The sequence below is a fragment of the Mauremys reevesii genome, linkage group 6, assembly GCF_016161935.1.
Source record: "Mauremys reevesii isolate NIE-2019 linkage group 6, ASM1616193v1, whole genome shotgun sequence".
NCBI lineage: Eukaryota > Metazoa > Chordata > Testudines > Geoemydidae > Mauremys > Mauremys reevesii.
Genome location: NC_052628.1, coordinates 60,734,896 through 60,758,183, shown reverse-complemented (window position 1 = coordinate 60,758,183; position 23,288 = coordinate 60,734,896). Strand labels below are relative to the sequence as shown.

The 23,288-nt window shown below is 42.2% G+C and overlaps 1 protein-coding gene across 4 annotated transcripts in view; it reads left to right on the top strand.

Moving 5' to 3' along the window:
• Positions 1-1,221: 1,221 nt before the first annotated feature.
• The window catches only part of ST8SIA4 (ST8 alpha-N-acetyl-neuraminide alpha-2,8-sialyltransferase 4), an 87,402-nt gene continuing 65,335 nt past the window's right edge, over positions 1,222-23,288 (top strand). For 2 of the 4 annotated variants that reach the window (XM_039545341.1, XM_039545342.1), the window contains exons 1-2: positions 1,473-1,977; positions 8,524-8,655. In XM_039545341.1, coding sequence (XP_039401275.1) covers positions 1,865-1,977; positions 8,524-8,655 — 245 coding nt within the window. In that variant the 5' untranslated portion in view covers positions 1,473-1,864. Of the gene's footprint in view, positions 1,345-1,472; positions 1,978-8,523; positions 8,656-23,288 lie in introns of those variants that run through there. The other 2 variants (XM_039545343.1, XM_039545339.1) reach the window with 2 other exon arrangements.

Sequence of the window (23,288 nt, the reverse complement as noted above, 5' to 3'; positions counted from 1 at the left end):
TTCTGCCTGCCTGGGATTGACTCCTCCCTCCCCACCCCCATGTATTTACCCAGTCAAACTCCAGGGATTCCCCATGCAGTTGACATGTCAACTCTATTGGAAGAGAGCATAGCGGGGCCATAGGAGAGTAAATACAGCCCCAAGTGAGCCAGGTTTTGACTGTCAAGCTTTACAATTTTCTACTACTCATGTCTTTTTGTTTGGTCTCCCTCTGCCTCCCGAGTTTTACTTGGTATTAAAGGGCCACTATCCATTTAATACCAATTGTCCCTGCAGTAGTCTGATAGTAACAGCCTATTGAGTGCCAAGCCAGCTAACAAGTATACAATAATATTGAGCAGAGTGAGTTAGGATTTAACTATGCCTTGCTAATATCTTAGCAACTGCTGTCCAGAGACTTATGCACATACTTAACTTTATGCACGCCAGTAGTCCTACTAACTGAAGGGACTACACACATGCATAAATCTTTGCAGGATCAGGGCATATGCATGGTCAGTTAATGTTGTTTTTATCCTCTAAACCAGTGGTCGGCAACCTTTCAGAAGTGGTGTGCTAAGTCTTCATTTATTTACTCTAATTTAAGGTTCTGCGTGCCAGTAATACATTTTAACATTTTTAGAAGGGCTCTTTCTATAAGTCTATAATATATAACTAAACTATTGTTGTATGTAAAGTAAATAAGGTTTTTAAAATGTTTAAGAAGCTTCATTTAAAATTAAACTAAAATGCAGAGCCCCCAGGACTGGTGGCCAGGACCCGGGCAGTGTGAGTGCCACTGAAAATCAGTTCACATGCCACCTTTGGCACAGGTGCCATGGGTTGCCTACCCCTGCTCTAAACCAACTCCAGCCTGCCAAGGTGCAAACGTGGGAGCAATTTGTGCTATCACCCCTCCTCCCCTTTTAAAAGAATCTCTTTAAAAGAAAATGTATTTTCTTATTGTCCCAGTGCTGCAGGGTGGTTGAAGAGATTTTACTGAAAATTCCCTCTTCTTACCTCCCCCCCCCCAATCTTCTAGTCATACCGTCCAGTGACTGGTTGAGGACATTAAGTGTATGGGGGGGGGAGTATTACAAAAGAAATTGTTTTGCCACCTTGTTCCAGCTGTAATAAACACCTTTTTACCCACATCAAAGAAATTGCTAACTGACTGCAGAGTGGATGACTTAATTCATGCCGGTGGTTAGTGCCAAGCGCTAGTATGACACAGAATCTGCGAGCAGCGCACTGACTCTAGCGGTACATGCACAATACGCAGCTGTCCCCTTGGGGCTGATGCCTCCAGCCTCAAAGGGAAGAGGATCCTTGAGGAGTTTTCTGCGGGGCGCGCCCTTCAGCGCGGTGAGATGCTACCGCCCCATCCCCACCTCTAGTGCGTGAAGCACCATTAAAGAAGCTCGGGGCGCCGGGAAAGGCTTTTAAAGTTGGGGAGGCAGCCGTCTCCGCCCCCTGGCCACTTATTGGCCGGGCTGTGCTCATCATTTCCCCGCCAGGGAAAGGGCGGGGCTAACGACGCCGCGGAGCTTGGCCCTGGCTGCCGCCGCCGCCTGCTCTGTACACGGGGAAGAAACGTGAGAGTGGCCGCTGAGCCAGAGAGAGCCGCGGCGCGTCGGTGCGCACACGGGCTCTGGGCAGTGCCAGGGGAGAGGAGAAGGACTGACTCCCCCAGCCGAGGAGCAGCCGCCTCCCCCGCCGCCTCTGATTTCTGCCCAGAACGGCAGCATCTCTGCCCGCTCCTTTATTTTTATTTTTTATTTTTGCAAATTTGCGTAGAGTCTTTGTGTTTTGTGTGTGTTTGGTTTTTTTTTTTTTGCACGCCCCTGCTAAACAAAGAGAAGGGGGGGGGGCTCTGGGAGAAGACATGCGTTCCGTCAGGAAGAGGTGGACTATCTGCACGATAAGTATTCTCCTGATCTTTTATAAGACAAAAGAAATAGCAAGAACTGAGGAGCACCAGGAAACGCAACTCACGGGGTAAATGCAAAGCCTTGACTTGTAAGGATTTGACAAAAGAAAAGCAGCATGTGAAATTTAAATGACCCAGGCTCTTTCTTACTCTCTCTCTCTCTCCTCCGCCTCCCCCCACCGCGCATTTCCTGGGTTTTATATTCTAGCATCTATTTCAACTTTGCGTTTATAAGCGTGTGGTATTGCTTTCATTTTCAAATGATAAAAGCAACCAGCACTGCAGAATGGTCTCGCAATAGAGAGTTTGTCGTTGATTTTAGATTTAAGGAGAAAAAGTAAAGTGTGATCTGAGGTTTGTTAAATACTCCACGCCCCACAAATGGTTGTTTTTTGCTCGCAGAAAGAGGCTGAAGGAAGCCGGTTACTTTTAAACAGAAAAGGGTTGATCAGTGTCGTGTAGTTTTGAAACGGGTGGCACGTTAGATTTGTTGCTTTTGTGATCTAGGCAATAACACATTTTCTAAGAAGGTTAGATGGAAAAAAAGCTTTTTATTGAAGACTTGGGACACCTTTCTGGTGGTTACACTGGCCATAATAATAAAATCAAGTTACGTTTCGTTTCCCGGCTTGAGTGAGGGAGCAATAACAAGGAGCTGTCTTTTTCTGCCTCTGTTGCTTTGAAGTTTGTATAGCAGATTGTCATAACTTTGGTGATGGCTGTTGTTGCTGGTACCCTGTTCCTCGGGGATCCGAGAATAGATTATAAAATCCCCTTCACTCTTCAGATGTTTCCTCTTGCAAACCTTTTCTTGCACAGACCACCGCCTGTTTCCTTCTTCTCCCTATCTGTGATTAAGACAAAAGACAAAAGCTGCTTGCTGTCTTCCTCTTGGTTTATTGTCGTCTTTGGTCACTCCATTTTTTTTAAACTTGAAACTAACGGGAAGAAGCTGGTTTCTTAGCCAAGTCTTTGTTTCCGTCCACCAGAGATGATTGTCGAATTTTTATTCTTTCATGATTTCTTTTTAAAGACAGCCAAGGACTGCAGAAATGCGATAACGCAGCGGAATTTAATTCTTGGTTTTTATTTATGTCACCAGAAGCGTAAAATCGATTTTTTTGGAAGCATTCACAGCGGGTTTTTATTCATGAATGTTTGCACACGCCCAGAGCTCATTGGTTTGGAGGCGCAATATAAATGCAAAGCAGTGTTACTTATTGGGAGTGGTGGGAGAGGAAGAATAGGAGATCCCCAGTGAATCATTTACAGGAAAGAGAGAGCTCCCTAAAGGGCTCGTGGCAAACCTGTGCCCCCTACGAAGGTGCCATGTGTGAACGCGGTGGGGCTGTGGAGGTATTACCCAGAGGGGGCATGGCCCGCTCCGTATGTGCATTTCTATTCATGCATACAATATGGTTCCGTTACCCATGTGCGGCTGGCGTGGCTGGGAAGGAGGGTGTGTGCATGTGTGCGCCCCGGAGGATGGAGAGCCAGCCGGTGGCTGGTGTACGTCCTTCTGCTCCTCCTTGCAAGCCTGCCAGTGCCTCGGAGAGGTTTGGTCCAGCCGCTGACGGGCACAGCTGTGCTAGTGTGAAGGAGGCGAGTGCATCGCTTCCCCAAGCTCCTTTCTATGCTGGAGGGAGGCGAGTGCATCGACCCTTCCCCACCCTCATCTCTAGCATCCTGTTTCCAAGTTCCTTGACAGGTAGCTATGCTGGAAGGAAGCCAGTGCATCGCTTCCCCCTTCATCCCGACCAGGGTCCCTTCCCTGCTGGAAGGAGGGGCGGACATTGCACCGCTGGAACGCCTCGCCTGCCCCCCCCCCAATGCCTGGTTGCAGGGACCATGACAAGCAGCTGTGCTCAGCTGGCAGAAAGGTTGCTGCCGGCGGGCTGGAGCAGATGCAGCAGCAGCTCCGGGCAGGCTTTGTGGTTGCCTCGTACGTAGCGTGTCTGAAAATTTGCATTGCGAGCATTTCGCTGCAAGTCGACATGAAAAGCGCTGCCTATCTCTTTCAACCGCTGAGCTGAGCTTGAGCCTCAAAGAGGCAAAAGAACGGAGCCTTTGTTAGCGCAGGCAGGTTGCCCCGGCCATCGAAAGGAGCAGGCACAGTTCAGATAGCAGGGCTCCTCCTCCTTCATTAACTCCACTAATTACAGAGCTGGGGGGCCAGGCAGATTGTTCCACTCCTGCCAGGCTGCAGCGAGCTTGTTTCTTCCTTGCCCTGCTTTTTTTCATTCTTTTTTCCCCCCAGCACAGAGTTAAGCCTGGGAGCTCCTTTGTATTTCATATGGTTAATGTATTGTTTGGATCACCTTTTATAAAGGGACGCATAACTGGGCTATAACCTTTTCTGTCTTGCTGCAATTTGGTATATTAAAATCTAAGGTTTAGTATAGTTTCTTTACAAATGTAGGTATTTTAGATACACACTTCACTCTCAACTCCTTTTCCCATTTACACAGAATCAGGGGTGCCCACAATTCCTCCCCACTCCTTTTGGACCATATCTTGGAGTTCCTTTCTCTTCAAACTTCTCTTGATGTCTTTGTATGTATATGTATATATAAAGCTAAATGTTTTAGTTGTGTTCCCAAGAAGACATTTAAAACTAGCTAGCCTTCTTTCTCACTAGCTTATTAAAGATAAACATGTCTCCTAATAAATATATCTGTTTATATAAATATAAACATGTATCCTAATATATGTGCTTTTTGGGGCACATATAACTGAAAGTATTTAAAATCAGTTAGAAAGTAGTCCCTAACTGTTGTTGTAATAAGATATAAAACTGGTGTCTCCGAGTCCATGATTTTTAGTGTCTAGCAAAGTTATGAATTTAAGCTTCTAGGTTTGTCTCTTTGAAGATGGTGTGTCGATTTCCTTTGAGGGTCAAGAACTGTTTTCACCCACATAGTTCTTGTGGCATTTGATTCACTGCATGAGGTATACCAACATCTTATGATAGGCATATGTAGGACCTTTGGAACTTGAAAGGTGTGTTGTTGGGATGTTGATCATCGTAGCAATGGAGATCAGTGTCCCAGTTTTGCATCTGTTGTTCTGGCAGGGTCTGGTGCTGCTTTGAATTGGTGTGTTCTGGTTTGTGGGAAGCTTGCTTCTGGTGTTTTTGGTGAAGTTGTGGGGTTTGTTTGAAGACCAGAAAAGAGGGGTTGTGAAAGATTTCTTTCTGGAATCATATTGGGCCATATTTTACCTAAGATTGATTGTTTGGTTCATTGATATGAATGGTTTAATATATCTCCGAAGTCAAGAGAGTCAGCATCAAGGTTGATGCTTTCAGTCCTAAATTGCCCTTTGTCTTTAGGTGGATTTCACTAACATCAGTTGTAGTTCCACACAAATCTGATGGGAAGAATGCGGCCCAAATTATTTATTATACTTTTCAGACGATTTATGCAAAGAAAAATTTCTGGGTGTTTTGTGACACGTGCTTAGCTTTATGTAAATGTAGTTTTTTCTTTGGTGTATTTACTGATATATAGGGGTAAAGAAAAAGGATAAGGAGAGCACTTTTATGAGTAAGCAAATTTCTACTGCATTTGAAATAGAGCTTTAATGCAGAACATTTGGGACTTTCAGCTCCTGAAAACATGTTTTTTAAAGTTGTTTTAGTGCATCATATTTTTAGTTTGTTGTAGCTGTAGAGTATGTCTTGAAGACTCAAATCAACCACATTTCAAATGGTAGAGTACTTTTTAGGTACAAGTTACTTAATTGCTAATTCTGTCATGTATGCCACCGTGTGAAAGTGCTTAATGGATTTCTCTTAGCTCAGCATAAACCAGAATCCTCTCCAATGTATTGTTATACGGTATACTTTCCTTGATTTATTTTGTTAATTTTCCTTTAGATGCATGTACTGTATCGTGTTGTAGGGCAAATATATACAGTAAATATGTTCACTGCTATTGTAAAGAAATTTTACTGCCTGTGGAGTCACAAGGGAATGGTTAAATGAATTCTGATTGAGATCTTTCCCATAGAACATATGCAGATAACTTTCATTGACACTAATGGGATTATTCCACATGGACTTTTGCAACATCCTCCTATCCACTTCAAGTTAAAATAAATAGAATAATTTGTATAAAGGTGCCAGACCTGTAAAATTACTGAGTTGGTTTTTCAGTAGGTGGCATCTTACCTCGGAATTAGTACAACATCAGTGCCTCAGCATGATAGCAGTGGGGCACAGGGTTGCTAGTAGTGCGTCTTTTTGATGAGTTGTGAAACAGTGTTTGGCCACTTATTGGCTCTTTAGTGACCATGACTTTTTTGAAGTGCTACCCAAATTTTAGTTTAGGTAATTACATTCAGCCTAACTAAAATTCTAATGCAGTTTAAATTCGATTGGATTCATCACCGTAGACTAATCTGTTTTGTACTGTTTGTATACTGCCAAATATTATTTTTTGTAGTGCTTAGGAGCCTTTGTTAACCAGGATCTCATTTGTTCTAGGCGCTGTGTAAACACAAAGACAGACTCGAACCCAAAGAGCTTACTGTCTAACAGCTGGCGTGTTCCATTTACTTGCTTTGAGATCTGTTGATGAAAAGCTCTATACTGGAGCCAAGTTTTAATTTTATTATTTATGTATTATTTCAGAGGTGACTGCATTTCCTTAGTAAGCAAAGCGATTCCTGTACATAGTTGGTAAAGTCATTTGAAATGTTATTGGATGAAAGGCACTCTAACTCTAAAATATTATTATCCAGTAAGGATTAAAGCAGTGATTCTCAACCATTTGGAACTCAGGAACCATTTGTAAATCTTGATGGCCTGTCATGACCCAGCAAATAGATTTAGCACAACAAATAATCTAGTTTACTAACTATTTCTTACTCACGATATATAATATACACATTAATGTAATAAGTATGACATATGTACACCAGGTGTGCCGTAGCGGCTGCTCCTGTCCTGTGGGGCTGGCAGTGTTTTGCTTCCTGCTCTGGGTGTTGTGGTCTCTGGAGTTTCAGTGCCGCTCATGTTTGGCCCAGCCTTCTTGATTGGAGGGGTCGGGGGCATTTGGAAGGGGGTAATTTCTGTGAGTGGGATTGTGAACTGTCATGTGGGGTCGCAGTGCCAATCATTTTTGGCTGAGTTGGCCTCTTGTCATCGTGATGGAGGAGTGGTTAGGCCAGTCAAGAGTGGTGCTGTGATCCCATGCACCAAGACCAAATCTTCCCCCACCAGGCCTTGACACAACCTTTCGTTACATTCTGGTGACCCAATTTTGGGTCATGACCCACAGAGTGAGAAACTCTGGATCAGTGATCCCCAACTTTTTTTGCCTGGCGGGCACCAGACAACGAGCCACGGAGGACCGTGGTGGTGGACAAGCATCCGCCGAAATGCCGCCAAGTGGCGTCATCCAGAGGCGTCGCCACCAAAATGCCACCGAATTTTGGCGGCATTTCAGCGACGACGCCTCTGGATGGCGCTGCTTGTCGGCAGCAAGCAGCATCATCCAGAGGCGTCACCACTGAAATGCTGCTGAATTTCGGCAGATGCTCGTCCACCAGCCAGTACCCGGGCACACTTAGACGGCCCTGGCGGGCGCCGTGTTAGAAACCCCATCTCTGGATTAAAGAACCTCAAGTTTGAACTCAGGGAGCCAAATTTTGTCTCGTGTATCTCTGTGCTGGGGTCAATGGGATTACCAACAAGAGGGAAGAATTTAGATTGAATGTTATTCTTGCTATTTTTATTTCTAACTTCTTAGGTGTCCTATTAGATTTGTGTGATTCTTTGGCCCTCAAGCTTCCCACACACCAGGACACACCAATTCAATAACTGCAATTATTATTGTCTGGTTTTTAATTACAATACCTCTGTACATGTTCATGATCATCAGCCACCACTTCCTCTAGTGCACAAGGTTTTTCCACCTAAAAAATGTCCACCTCTGACTCTGCTTAGTATGTAACTATGATAAGATTATTCTTTGACACTATATGGCTGTGTGAAGTGTGTGTGCAAAAGTTCCTGAAAATCAAGCTTATGTTACTGTGGGCATATTCTCCCCCTTGTTCCAAACTTGTACGGAAATTCCATGAGCATATCAAGGAAGAATATGCCCCAGTAGCTTGAAACTCCACATGTGGGGGACTTGTAGTATCATTGAGTCAAAAGAATTGATATGCCCAGCACATGCATAATAACTGAGAAGTTATGTGGCTGGGTGGGGTTGGTTGAAAGCTAAAACTTAATGCATAGCTTAATAGTTGATGGGTGTATGTGATGTACCAGGAGTATAGGTTCTGGCCCACATCTGGTCAGTGTGGGCCCACATTCACAGTAAAAGCTTCCTCTGTATTTAAGGTATATGATTTAAAGTAACTTAAATGTAATTAAAGTTTATATATTTTTCAGATTAAGCATTTCCTTGTATCTAAAATACCATTTGGTTAGGTGGAATTTATTTTTTTGAACATGTAAAATGAGTGGAGATGGGGGGAGAAATTCTTGCTTCTTTGCCTCATGGATATAAATAAACCCACACTAGTGTTTTGTGATGTGTAGAAAAAGCATCCCAGCAGCCCCAACCTTACCTTAATGGTGTCTTTTCCGTATTGCATTTCAGAGATGGTGAGTTGAGTTTGAGTAGATCAATGCTCAATAGCTCTGATAAAATAATTCAAAAGAGTGGCTCTTCAATCTTTCATCGTTCTGTAGAAGGCTGGAAAATCAATTCTTCTTTGGTACTGGAGATAAGGTGAGTGCCTTGAATAACACACAGTTAATTTCATATTACTATAGCCTATAATTCTCTGGGTCTAGCAAACTTATCTAGAACTCTTGATTTACAGTTTAAAGGTGGCTGTTGCTTAACAAAATACTGTGCTAGTTCTATTTAATGTTGCATGGTGAATGACCTGAAAGCCTGAAAAGAAGTAATACTTCCATCCTCGTGTATAAGAATGAATAAAATGGGAGCTTTAAATAACAATGATTGTGCTTTGTGAGGGAGTAAAATAGTAGTAATATGGACACTTTGTGCAGTTTCCTTTTTTCTGTTAAGTTACTTGAGGCCAGAATGTGCCTGACACGAGGGTGGTCAGACCGTGCAGTAAGAGGAAGCCACAACCTCTCACTCTAGATGGTTACAGCAAGGCTTCCTGGACCTTGGGCCCCAGCATGGGGGATAAAGAATGGGAGATCACAGGGCTGTGGGTATGGTACTTCCTCCCCCTGTCAAGCAAGCAGGGATCAGAAAGGGTAGGGAATGTGTGGAGCCTTGGCTAGCAGAATTGAGCCAGTAGGGGTGGTAGAATATATATCCAGTGAAGGACTGTGGCAAATTGCCTCTTTCTGTGTTGGGGCAGCAGGGCAGTCTATGTACTGGCCCATATTTGGGGCATTGAGCAAAAATTCAATCTAGTCCTTAAAGTGGGGCATCTGTGCCCTTTCTATGTAACCATTTCATTTTTTTAAGGGGCAAATCCTGAAGTCCTTAATCAGGTAAAACTCCTATTTATGCAAGAGTAGTTTGCCTGAATAAAGGTTTAGTAAGGACTGCTATATTGAGCCCAATGTTTTTATGTCTTGAATTCTAAAGCAAAGGGAAGATATTAATAGCGCAATGATAATTAGCATGTGCAAAGTTGTGGTAAAGGAATCTGTGGGATACTTATGACTATGGAGATTTCGGAAAGCTTATGCTGTGAGTGACCTCGGTGCCTCACCATTATAACAATTACTGAACAGTGATTGTGATGACTTGCATTTCAGTGATTTCATTGCTTTTTAGGAAAATAATGATTCTAAATTTTAAATTAAACATATGATTCATAGATTGGGCTACATCACATATTAATTATATTGATTACTGAAGAATTCCCAGTTATCACTCTGAGGTTTGACAGGTTCTTGTCCCAAGATCAGGCCCAGTATTAAAATTACTGTTTAGTTGGGAACCCCGATGTGCACAGTTACAACATTCATACTTCAGGAAATATTTGTAATTGTGACCTTGCTAAATGTATTCATAAACCACTCTAACCCAGCAAGGCAGATAAAGATAATACAGAATGTACATCTGAACATCCATATACTCTCACCGTCCCTTGCAGAACAACCTGAAATGTTTGCCATAACTTTGCTCATCACCATCTTCCTCATCATCAGTGGCCATCATCCTGGCACCTCCCAAGGGCTACATCTCTGCCTTCCCAATCACACAGGCTGGGATACAACTTTTATGTTACGCTGATGCCACTATCTCTAGTGCATATTCATTCGGGGTTTTTCCCCTCTTCCTTATTTGTATTTCCTCACTCTACTAATTTTGAGGTGCCCTTCTCATATAGGTTAGTATATGAATGATCTCAATTTACTATCATATACCTCAATTCATTGCCTGTGTCGCTCTTGTGGTCAGACATCTGCAGATGTTCCCATCCTAAAATATCAAAAGCTGGTGTTAGCTCAAGTTCCTGTGGTTGGCTGGTGTTGTTATGGACAAACTTCCCCCTTAAATACACTCTGTTCTGGGTTCCCCAAAACTTACGGTTGACCTGTTACGCCATTTATCTGCACTTAAGTTCATAGGCCTCAAGCCTTATGCTAATTGCTGAAGCCAATGTCTTACAGGATACAGGCCTGTAGGTTCCTTGCATTACTGCTGAAAAAAAAATAAATGCTAAAGCTAGCTCTACAGGCTACAGTGATCAGTAAAAGAACTTTAAAGTGAGACCTTTTATCTTCTACAAATACTTGGTCCCATTCTTCTTTCAGTTACACCAGTGTAAATTTGGAGTAAGTCCAGTGATTTTACTTACTCCAATTTTATGTTGGTGTGACTGAGAGCAGAAGTAGCACATGTGCTTTCTCAATTTAGTCCGTATATTACTATCTTTACTAGTACCAAGTTGTACCTTTAATGCGTGAGTAGTCCCACTGAACTCTAGTGGGGTAATGGGCAGAGTAAAGTACTGCTTACAAATAAGGATGGCAAAATCTGTCTCTTAAGCTACTTTTTGCTTCTCTTAGTACTCTGGAGCCTATACGACTCATGCATAGTTGTTAATAGCTAAATTTTGCTCTAATTTACACCTAGTGTAAATCAATGTAATTCCTATATCAATGGGATTATTTCAGGTTTACATGGATGTAATTGATAGAACAATTTGAAGTGGGGATGGTGAGTGAGCTCAAAAGAACACCTCTTGACTTTCAAATCCTTGGTTGTTGGGCTGGCAATTTAGCAAAATCATTGTTTTACTTGCAAACTGAGCATATTCGTTCTGGAAGTAATTGAGAGAACATAATTACGAAACCCAGTAATAACCCCTTTTTAGTCACTTTCCAAAATGTAACCATTTAAAACAAATCTATCTGGTTGTGCAGGGCAAACCATTAAGTGTGACCTTCAGCACTGTAGTAAGTATTTGGCTTACAGAAGGAAACACAGCATGTCATACAGTTGACAAACTTAATTTTCCCCAGTTTCAAGAAAGCAAAATATCACATTAAGACAAGGAGAACAAATGTTGAAGAGAGTGTCAGATAAATGCTCCAAAGTCTGTTTCTAGAGATATATCTTTATGCTTTTCAGAAGATTTTTGGTAGTTTAAAGAAAACCATTGTAGAAACAATTGAGACAATGCAGATACAGTAGAAACAAAAATAACATATTACTAAGAGAACTTTTTTAAATACTTCGGGCATGTCTTCACTATGGAGCTAAATCGATGCAGCAGCAGCATTGACTTAGCTCATTTGGTGAAAATGTGCTAAATCGATGGGAGAGCGTTCTCCCATCAGTTTCTGTACTTTGCCTTCCCGACAAGAGTCAGGTAAGTCGGTGGGAGAGTGTCTCCCATCAACACAGCATGGTGTAGATGCTGCGGTAAGTGGATCTAGTTATGATGACTTCAGTTATGTTATTCATGTAACTGGAGTAATGTAGCTTAGATCAGTTTACTGCAGTAGTGTAGACCTGGCCTTTGTTAGAGTAAGTGTTTAAAAATTACACAATGGCTTATTAAAATGATGATGTAGGCTATAGTGTCATCCCAGGAACACATATGAAGAAGAGCATATGCTTTCTCTTAGTATAAGTAGGAAATATTCCACTACACCAGTGTGAAGACTTGCAATAGCTGCTGAACACTAAATGACTCCTCTGTTTTTGAGCCGTAGTGGTAATGAGCATTAGCATCAAGTCGTGGAAGTAGAGGATCCAACAGAAGCTTTTAGCTGAATATGACTTAGGGCTGCATCTTGCCCTAGTCATCAGTGCAGGGGGGATCAGGGATGCTGGCAGATGCATCTCCTTTCCAGGAATCCTTACTGCCAGGGTACATGCTAGTCAACAATGGTGGACAAAGGTTGGGAACAATTTCTGCAGAGCTGACCATGCCTTTTGGAAACAGTCCATTGCTATATCTGGTCCCCTTTCTGATACTCTCTAAACACTAAGAAGAAATCTTATTCTTCTGCTTCCGCAACAGGCTCTCTGTGCAACCTTTCCGCCCCATGCATAACAGTAAATAGGATCTGTCCCTTAATATTTTGTATACTGTTGGAGTCATAGGGACTAATTTCAGAATGTCTCTAGCAAACTCCTAGAGTGTTTTCACTGCTAAAGTAATTGTTTAGCTTTCCAAAGTACATTAAAAGCACTATGTAGATCATGAAGATGATTCATACTCCTATTATTGCAACTGTTAGTGTGAATAAAATGTTTGTACTTGTGGTGTGAGGTATGCCATAGCAAATAACAGAGAAACACAATAAAAAAAAAAAGCTAGTACCTATTGAATAATGTATAAAAAGTTGTCAGTTCTTTGCAATGGAGAAATAATTTGTGAAACCCTTAATGTACAGTGTACAGGCATTTTATAAAACCCATGATGGCAGCCACTGCTATGTATTACATCAGCTTGACACTCACCATAAAAAGTTCAAAATATGAAAAATTTCTGAGTGGGATTTGCTTTCTACAAGGATAGCATGTTTCATTGTGTGCCTGGACCTAACCGTTAGGCAGCTGAAAGTCTATGGTTCATTTTGTACCATGTTTTGAGCACTCTTCATTACTATTTTTGACTTGCTCGAGTAAATGACAGCTTTCCACTATCCACAGAAGTCCTAACTTTTTTTATTTATTTATGTATATTGAATCAGATTCTTGATGGTCAGATCCACACTGGTGGGAGGGTGAGTAGCTGCTAAGCTGTTCCATGATCAAAACTCTGTGGGGAGGTTTATGTCTGAGCTCCTGACATCTATCAACTGACCCTTGTGGATCCTTAGCTCCTGTCTCTAACCTGGGAATCAGCAGAGGCTGATATGGTAGCCCGCTAGAACATGCCGGGGGCTGTGGGGATGGAGGCATAATTAGTTAGCAATTGGAGATTGCAGCAAATCTGCTGCCTTCCCAGTTGTGACTGTGTGGTGTTTAGATGTTGCTTGTAATTATTAGAACTGGGAGCACTGGCTGTTGGAAGTCTGAAAGGACAGGAAACAGGAAGGATGTGGGAGGAGTAGAGGAGGCAGAGTGAGAGTTACAGAGGGTGCAACAGCAGCTTGGTAAAGAGGTTTCCACTTTAAAAATAAAGTCCTGTTGAAGTTTGTTAGTACTTTGACTGGTTGATATGACATTTTGGCGACAAGGATGGATCTTCTGCCTCGAACCCACCTGCACCCTTTCTGCAAAGCCCAGGTGAGCCTCCAATTGCTTTTACTGCCTGGATCCATATGTTTGAGACTTATCTGCTTGCAATCAGTGCTACAGAGATTTCTGAAGCAAGAAAGCATGCTCTGCTAATCCACTGCCTTGGAGCAGAAGGGCAGAGTATATTTTACACTTTTCCCCTTGCAGATGATAAATATGAGACTGCACTCACTGCATTAAAGAACTTTTTTGTGCCAAAAGTGAATGTAGTAGCTAATCGCTACAGATTTCACCAGTGTGAGCAGAAACGGGAGACTATAATGCAGTATATTGTTTCCCTGAGGAGTCTGATTGTAACTTGTGACTTTGGGAATATGGCAGATGAGATGATTAGAGACCAGCTCATTGAGAAAACAACCATTCTTCATGTAAGAGAGCGCTTACTTCTAGAACCACAACTTACACTAGAAAAAGCAATAACCATTGCTACTCAGATTGAGTCAACTACAGCTGATGCCAAAATAATGAGCAGGGATACAGGAGGCACAGTCCAGGCTCTGACTCCTTTGCAGAAAAGTTCACTGTCACTGCAGGCAAACAATTGCAGGAGGAAAACTAATGAAAAGCCACTGAATCAGCAAATTCAGAATACAGTAAAAGCATGCTTTCGCTATGGATCTCCACAACACCTTGCAAGCTACACAGGATGTCCAGCAAAAGTAGCTCAGTGCAATCACTGCAAAAAGATTGGGCATTTTGCTAAAGTATGTCGCAGTATCCAGTTCAATCAACAGGTGCATGCAGTTACAATACCAGATGTTACTGTGCTGAGTGTGGACAAAACCACTACTGCACATATTCCAGAACAGATAAAATGCACTGTAAATGTTTCCGCCATACCCTCAGGCACATCACACTCTATTCAGCTAATGTTGGACACTGGCTCAGCAGTATCTATACTACCTGATTCCATCTATTTGCATTACTTTAAAGATGTGCCTCTTACTGAACCCAAACTTTAGTTGGTGTGCTATTTGAAAACATGGCTACCTGCCAGCAATAGTTACTTTTGGTGATTGCTGTGTAACTGCAGAGTTCTACTTTGTCCACAAAGGCACTCCTATCCTTGGCAGAGACTTATTGGCTGCTTTAAATCTCAGGGTAGTTAATGGATGAATTGATCTTCCTCAGCAAAGCACTCTTGCAGTACACAAACCAGTTTCAGCTGGGACCCAACACCAGGTTGAGGAGAAACTTGGCTGTGCTTATGGGTTTCTGCATAAAGTTAAAATGCAGAATAATGTGATGCCTGTACGACAGAAATTACAGTACTTATCATTTTCAGGCAGGGAAGTTGTTTCAGAGGAACTTAGAAAACTTGTTCAAAAGGACATTATGGAAGAGATCAACTCCTCGGAATGGGTTTCACCTATAGTAGTGACGCAGAAGAAGGGTGGAGGCATTCGCCTTTGTGTGGATTTAAGGGAGCCAAATAAAGCTATTGTGATTGACAGCCATCCTCTTCCTCACACAGAAGAAGTATTTGCAGAACTCTGTGGAGCAAAGATGTTTTCTACTCTTGATTTTCAGAGCGCATACCACCAGGTTATGTTGCATGAAGATAGCAGAGACCTCACAGCATTTATTATACGAGGGACTGTTTGGTTTTAAACGTGTTCCATACGGTCTTGCATCAGCCCCAAGTGCCTTCCAAAAAATGTCATTGATTCTGAAGAATCAACATGGAGTTCAGTGCTATTTGGATGATAAGATCATGTCTGGAAATACTACTGAGGAGCATGACAATAACCTGCAGTCTGTACTAAACTACATCAGCAAAGCAGGCCTCAAGCTCAATAGGTCCAAATGCAAATTTAGACAAACCGAACTCTCCTTTCTGGGGCATGCAATTTCACAGGCTGGACTAAAACCTGATCCAGATCATATCCTGGCAATTTCAAATGCTCCTCCTCCAACAGATTAGCAAACCTTATGTTCCTTCTTGGGTCTTACCTCCTGGTATGCAAAATTCATTCCCAATTATGCTTCTGTCATTGAACCATTATGAGAATTACTATGGAGAAGTTCAGCCTTATTGTGGAGAGCCGATGCACAAGCTAGTTTCGAAACGGTGAAAGACTTGATTGTACATAGTCAAGTACTTGCACTATTTAGACCTGCATTGCCCACAATTGTAACTACTGATGCTTCTGATTATGGACTTGGGGCTGTCCTCACACAACTTCATGAGGACAACACAGAGAGGACTGTTGCTTTTGCTTCTAGGACACTAAGTAACGCTGAGAGAAAATATTCTACAGTCAAAAAAGAAGCACTTGCTTGTGTCTGGGCTACTGAAAAATGGGGAACTTACTTGTGAGGCCGAACGTTCAAGTTGCGCACAAACCACAGCCCTTTGACGACGTTGCTCACCACGAAAGGACTGGGAAGAGCAGGATATCGTGTTGCTAGATGGTCTGCAAGACTATGAACTGGAATGTAACCCTGGAAACAAAAATGTGGTAGCTGATTCTTTCTCACCTGCCTTTGCCTTCACCAGATGGTCCACCGGAGGATGAGGATGTAGTAGTTGCGCTTATTACAAGCACTCTTACTGCAGTTACAAGAGAACAATTTAAAGCTGTTTGTTCAGCGTGTCCAATTCAACAAAAACTACGGGAATTTCTGACAAAGATTGCCCAGTAACCCTAAAAACCTTGACCCAGTTTTGCTGCCTTATTTTAGAGTTTGGGATGAACTTTCTTTGGCTGTGTGCTATGAGGTACAAACAGGCTACTTGTGCCTGAAGAATTACAGTCAAAACTCATACATCTGGCACACGATACTCATCAAGGAATTGTCAGAACCAAACAACGACTATGGGATCTGTATTGGTGACCAGGGATGGACTCTCAAACTGAAGCACTCATAAAATGCTGTGTCGCTTGCCAAATGCATGATAAGACAGCAGTGACATGTACCCCTCCATTAGAGCCTGTTCCTCTTCCTAAATCTGCATGGGGAAAGAGTGGTGATTGTCATTGTAGGACCCTTTGATACTGCTCCAATGGACTTTCGTTATGCCATCACTTTAATAAACTATTTCAGTAAATGGCCTGAGATAGCGTTTACATCGCAAATGTCTTCTGCTACAGTAATTAAGTTCCTCTCTTCAGTTTTTAGCAGGGAAAGTAACCCCAAAGAACAGGTTTCAGATAATGGTAGTCAATTTACTTCCCTGGAGTTTGAAACTTTTCTAGCAGAGAGGAACATTTTACACAGAAGGTCATCCCTATATTACCCTCAAGCCAATGGGGAAATCGAACGGCTTAACAGAAGTTTGAAAGAGTTTGCAAATGGCTAAACTGGAAGGGCGATTGTGGATACCCTTCACTACTGATATCTTGCAAGCATACCGAGCTACACGACATGCCACAACTCAAAGATCACCTGCAGAATTACTGCATGGGAAATAGATGAATTCTGAACTGAACATTGCTGGATTGTTAAAGGCACGACCTGAGCCCCAACCGAGGATGTGAGGAAACAGTTGAACAGAACCAAGCAAAGTATAAGGCCTTCACAGACAAGCGGCGAGTGCTAAGGAACCAAAGTTTGAGGGTGGTTCCTTCGTTAGAATACAAAAACCTGGAATCTTACGCAAAGGGGACCATAAATTCACAGCTCCTCTTAAAATCATAGAGAAGAAGGGATGTTACACCTATTGACTTTCTGATGAGTGGGTATGGAATGCTTCTTATCTTGCACCTGCCTATGCACCAAGAGGAGATTATGCCAACGCCCAGTCTGCATTGGATGACTTCACCATAGTATCAACACAAGACATTGCATTGGAACCGGGGCTTGAGAGACGGCCTCTCAGACCCAAACGACCACCTGTCTGGATAAGAGACTATGTTATGTAGTAGCTACAGTATTTTCAGTGTAATATTTCTGCCAATAGTATAGTGTCTTGTTTCCTATTTGTTCCTGTGGCTAGAACAACGTTTAATTTAATTGGGAGCGTTTCTTAAGAGAGGAGGGATTGTGGTGTTTAGATGTTTAGTTTATTAGAACTGGGAGCACTGGCTGTTGGGAGTCTGAAAGGATAGGAAACAGGAAGGAAGGGGGAGGAGTTGAGGAGGCAGGATGAGAGTTATAGAGGATGCAGCAGCAGCTTGGTAAAGAGGTTTCCACTTAAAAATAAAGTCCTGTTGAGGTTTGTTAGTACCTTGCCTGGTTGATACGACATCTTAGATACAACCTCCTAGGTGTTCAGAGTCCCACTCAGTGTGTGTGACCTTCTTCTTCTTTCACCTCCCTTAAACTCCAATACTGTGTAAACTGTTGGGGGGTTGAATCCTTTGATGGAAAGCAAGGAGAAAATTGCCCAAGTGACTAATGTGCTGGGTCAGGGAGCAATGAATGGAGTTTCCTGTTAAGTAAGAAGAGTGGAAGCCTGCAAAGTGCCCAGCCAGGACTTTAGTACAGGAAAAGTCAGTAGCTGTATTTTGTAAACGATCCTGCATCGATACTCAGAACTAAAATGATTGCCCTCACCTTTGTCTTCATTCGTTTGTGAAATCTATCAATTAGAGTGTAAGTTCCTCAGAGTAGGGACCTATTTTGTATGTGCCTTCTGTGGTGTGCCTAGCACACAGGTGTGCACATTTAAAAAAAAAATTAATTGGATTGGATAAACTTGTGCTTGGTTCATAGGCTTTGCTGCAAGCCAACAAATGACATGTGCCAAATGTACTGAATGATTCTGTAGCATCTTTCTAAAGGAGCAGTTAGTAATGTGTGAGACTTGCTAGTTGCTTCTATATATTTAGACGTTTTGTTTATTCTATACAAAAATACATACAAGGACCAAAATAGAACTAAAAAGCCCAAAGTTGGGCTCAAGTGAAAACACATGCAAGGTTTGCTATTTTTGTATTCTAATTAGAGAAATTAGTTTTAGCTACTGTCAAAATGATCCATGTGATATTTAAAAATCAGAGACTTTGTTTACAAAGATGCTTTAAGGCAATTAAAAACACATGCAGATATTCTTAATAGTGACCATTTGCCTTTAAGTAATCAGCAACAGTTCCTTGGAGAAGTTAAACATGAATCTCTTTTTTTTAATAGCGTGCAGAAAGCTCATTGCAATTACTAAATATATGTACTCAAAAATGTACAGTACGTAAAACAATTGTTAGAAGTGCTAAGTTAAGTTTCTTAGTGATCACTATGCATAGTAAGAGCATGAAAAGAAATACAGAAAAATAAAAATTGGTTAATCAAATTAAAGTATGCATTTTTCACTTATTCAAAATTGTTAAAAATCAAATACACTCTCATTTATCCAAATGGCCCAGGGGACAGAGGTGATGCTAGCCCATTGGGGGCCCTAAGCTGAAATGGTTTTGGCCCCCACCCCAACACAAACTAAAAAAGCAAATAGGGGGCTCCCTTGAGCTGATCAGGACCCTAAGCAATTGTTTATTGCTGCTTATGCCTGGAGCCGACTCTGCTGGGCAATATCCAAAACTTTCAGATAACTAGGCATTTAGATAAATGGAAGTGTTGTTAACTAATTTAGGACTACATGGGGGGGCACGGTGTGGATTTGGATAAATAGTGTTTTCAAATAACTGGAAGTATACTATACGACTTTCTGTTCGGATGCGCAGCTAAAGGCAAGCCCAGTTGTTCCCTGTGAAACAATAATGTTTTTGGTTCTCCCTCTTAATATAAACATTAAAAAAAAAATCTGTATTAACATAAGGCCACAGTCTGCTTTCAGAGACATGTGTAATTCCTATAGACTTCATTAGGAGTCAGTGGGGGAGGAGGGAGAGGCAAAATTTGGCCCCAAAATGCTTATCTAAATCTGTATTCAGCCAGATAAAGAAGGTGAGTTAATACCTTTTCAGGGAAAGCACCATTTAATTGACAACAAATCGTTTTAACTAAATCTTCCATAACTAATTTTGAAATTAAGAACTTTCTCTGCACTCCGGATGGTATATGCTTAATGAATGGTCTCTGGTAAAGTTTTGGTAAGAATTAGGCTAATGTCTTTGCCAGGGCAGGACCTCTCAATGTAGTTCTAACAGCTTTAACACTACAGTGTTTCTGGAGTTGGTCTGGCTTCCTAGATATTTATGGTGCTCTTTGGCAAGTTCGCCTCATGAGTTGTTTCTACTAGAGACAACTGGAACATAGACCCTGACCCTTTCTGGAAACTAGAACTTCCAGTGCTAGCTGGCTTGGGGATGTGAATCTTCCTAGGAGATAGGTGAAAGCAGGATATATGGTCTCTGTGGATCTTTCTGGGAGATTTGAAGTTGGAAGATAGTTCAAGAAAATGGACCAATCATTAGTGGGCTACAAATTAATCCAGAGCCTTTAAGTTAAAAAAGTCTATCCACCCAACTCTTCTTCAGTCTACACAATTCTCAGACAGAGATTGGAGAAGCTGCCATTGTTTATGGTACTATGGCACAGTACAAATATTGCATTTTGAGCTATCTAATGATAAACTACATCTTAAGAGAAAAATGCCAGCTTACTAAAAGGAATCTATAGACTATCTCCCAGAAAGCTATAAATAAGTGTCATTGCTAATAATTATATATTGCGTATTAAATCTGCATTTATGCCCACAGTTTTTATAGAAACTGAAATCAGAAGCTCATATTAAGAGCGAACTCTCCAACAAATAATCTTGTCAGCAACAGAGCTATCTTGTAAACTTATCCTGTAAACAAAGCTGTAAATTCTGAATGATCTTATTCAAATTATTTCATACATATGTATGAAAGACTTCAATTAATTTTAATGGGAGCTGGATCAGGACCTTCATGCATTTAAAAACAATTAGATAACTAGTGAGTTTATGCTGTGAATTACCTATATTCAAATTAATAAGTACAAGTCACAGTTCTCTTTCTATCTAATTTCTTTCGTGTTAATTGAGATAGAAAGTTATTCCCCACTTGGATGCCTTTAACATTTAAAAAGACACAGTAAAACAATACATGGGAAATCCTGTTTATATGCAAATGCGTGTTTGCTAACACATAATAGCCAGGTGCCTCTTAGATATTGAAAGCGTATATCAGTATTGAAAGCGAATCTTCCTGATCCCTCTTCCCTTATGATTATTTCACTCAGGTCCCTGAGAGTCCTTTTGACATTTTCACCTATTCATTGAGGCTCTCCATTGTGGCCACTGTCCTCCTAGATGTAGTCACCATCTCCTTTAAAAAGCCCCGACTCTGAAGGCTGCATTCCTATGTAATGAATATTTTTACGAGGATTTTAATTCAATCTGCTCAAATGTTTTTCTTCGTTCATTCTTTTTCTAGTCATTTACATCTCTATTGCAGGTGCCCACAAAAGTAGGCACATCAAACCCACAGGGCTTTTAAGTCTATTAAACTTACGGGCTGAAGAAAGTCTTTATCTTGCTTTACAAAAAACAAAACAAAAATCACTTGCCTTACCATTTACACCATTTACCAAAAGCTTAAGGCATTTAAGGTTTTAATATCTCCCTTTCTGCTTCATTATTCTCGGTCCCTCATGCATGCTACATCATCAGATGTCCTTGCTCTGATGCTACTTCATACATTCACAAGAGCCCTAAAATAGATTTTAAAGGTTTTCTCTTTATTTTAGTTAGGTTTAAGATATGTGAGATAACATTAGAAAAAAAAATCTTACTTTTCACTTTCCCTTAGGCTTTTAAGGTAAATTCCAGAGTAGCAAATGTCTTGTAACCAGTTTCATTATCAGACATTCTCTTGTATCTTGAGGCAGTGACACAGGGTAGCTGACTGGCCTACATGATGATGTTGTGTTTTTGTCCCTTCACCTCTGGAGATTATTTTCCCCCCTTTCATTTCCCAGTAGGTACTTCTAAATAGCTTGTACAGCAGTTAAAACAGCAGGATGGTTTTCCTGGTAAGTATTGATTCTGTTCTAAGGATTAGCAATGCAGAATCCTCAAAGTGACTATAAGAAAATGCTATTTTTACACTCAACAAAATGCTTGTTGTGCATCCAGAGTCTTATCTGCTGACTTGAATGATAAAAATGTCTTTTACAGCTTTTTTTCCCTCCTGTTAGAATTGCAGAGCCAATGCTGAGGTAGAACACCTTTTTAGGGAAAGCACCATTTAATTGATAACAAATCTGCTTTAACTAAATCTCCTTCCATAACCAATTTTAAAATTAAGAGCCCTCTTCTGCCTTCCAGATGGCATATACATAATGAGCAGTCTCCAATAAGCTTTAGTAAGAGTTAGGCTAATGTCTTTGCCAGGTCAGGCCCTCTCGGTGTAGTTCTAACCCCACTTCTGCATTCCATTGAGCACCTGCTTAACTTTAGACATATACTGTAGTCCCATTAACAAACGTAAGTACATAGCTGAATAGAGATGGACTTAAACATGTGCTTAAATGCTTTGCTGATTCGGGATTTGTAGCTGATGGTATTTGTACAGTTGGGCTCTGACAGAGTGGACCAGATCTTTTCCAACTTCTTCATTATCAAGGAAATTGTTTACTAAGGCCCAGTCTACATGTACAGTTGCACTGGTGATTTTAAAAACTGATGTAGCGAACATGGTGCAACTTTGGCTGTGGACAGGGCTGGCTCTGGCTTTTTTGCCGCCCCAAGCAAAAAAAAAAGGGGGGGGGGAAGGGTGCACCGGAGCCGCAAAGCAGGGGAAAAAAAAACACACAATGCGGCAAAGCGGGGTAGAGGGAACAAAAAAACAGTGTGGCTGGAACTGCAAAGCGGGGGGGGGGGGAACAACAACAACAAAAAACAGTGCAACCGGAGCAGTAAAGCAGGAGGAAGGCGGGGGGAATAAAAACAAAAAAATGGTGCGGCTGGAGCGGCAAAGCGGGGGTGGGGGGAACCTGTGGCACGGCTGGAGCGGCAAAGCAGGTGGAAAAAAAAGAAAGAAAAGAAAACACGGTACAGCTAAAGCGGCAAAGCAGGGTGGGGGGAACAAAAAACAGCATAGCTGGAGCGGCAAAGCAGGAGAGGAAAAAAAAACCTGTGGTGCGGCAAAGGCCGGGGGGGGGCGCAAAATAAAAACACGGCGCGGCTGGAGCGGCGAAGCGGAGGGGGGGAGGGACAACGGCGCGGCTGGCAAAACGGGAAAAAACAAACAAAAAACCCCACAGGGCGGCCCGACCCAGGGTGCAGGGGGACTCCCTGTGCTGCAGAGTGCGCGCCCGGTCTAGTGGGGGCGGCGGGAGAGAAGGGAGCGGCCAGCGCTTCAGCAGGTAGCTCACCCCGCGGCCCTGACTGCCGCGCTGCCTGCGGGAGGGCTCCGCGCTGCTCCGGTCGGTGGGGAGGGAAGGACGCGGGCTGCCCTGCTGAGTTTGCTGCAGGGCGCGCCCCTCCATCACCCCTACAGGGCGGCCAGAGCAGCAAACAAAAAAAAACCAAAAAGCGGCCGTGCTGCCCTAGGATTGAGCGGCATGCCGCCCCCTAGAATCTGCTGCCCCAAGCACCAGCTTGCTCAGCTGGTGCCTGGAGCCGGCCCTGGCTGTGTACACTCTTAGATTGGTTTAAACCTGTCTGTTTGGCTTGCAGAGGTGCAAGCTCATAGACTTTAAGGTCAGAAGGGACCATTATGATCATCTAGTCTGACCTCCTGCACAATGCAGGCCGCAGAATCTCACCCATGCGCTTCAATAACAAACCCCTAACCTAT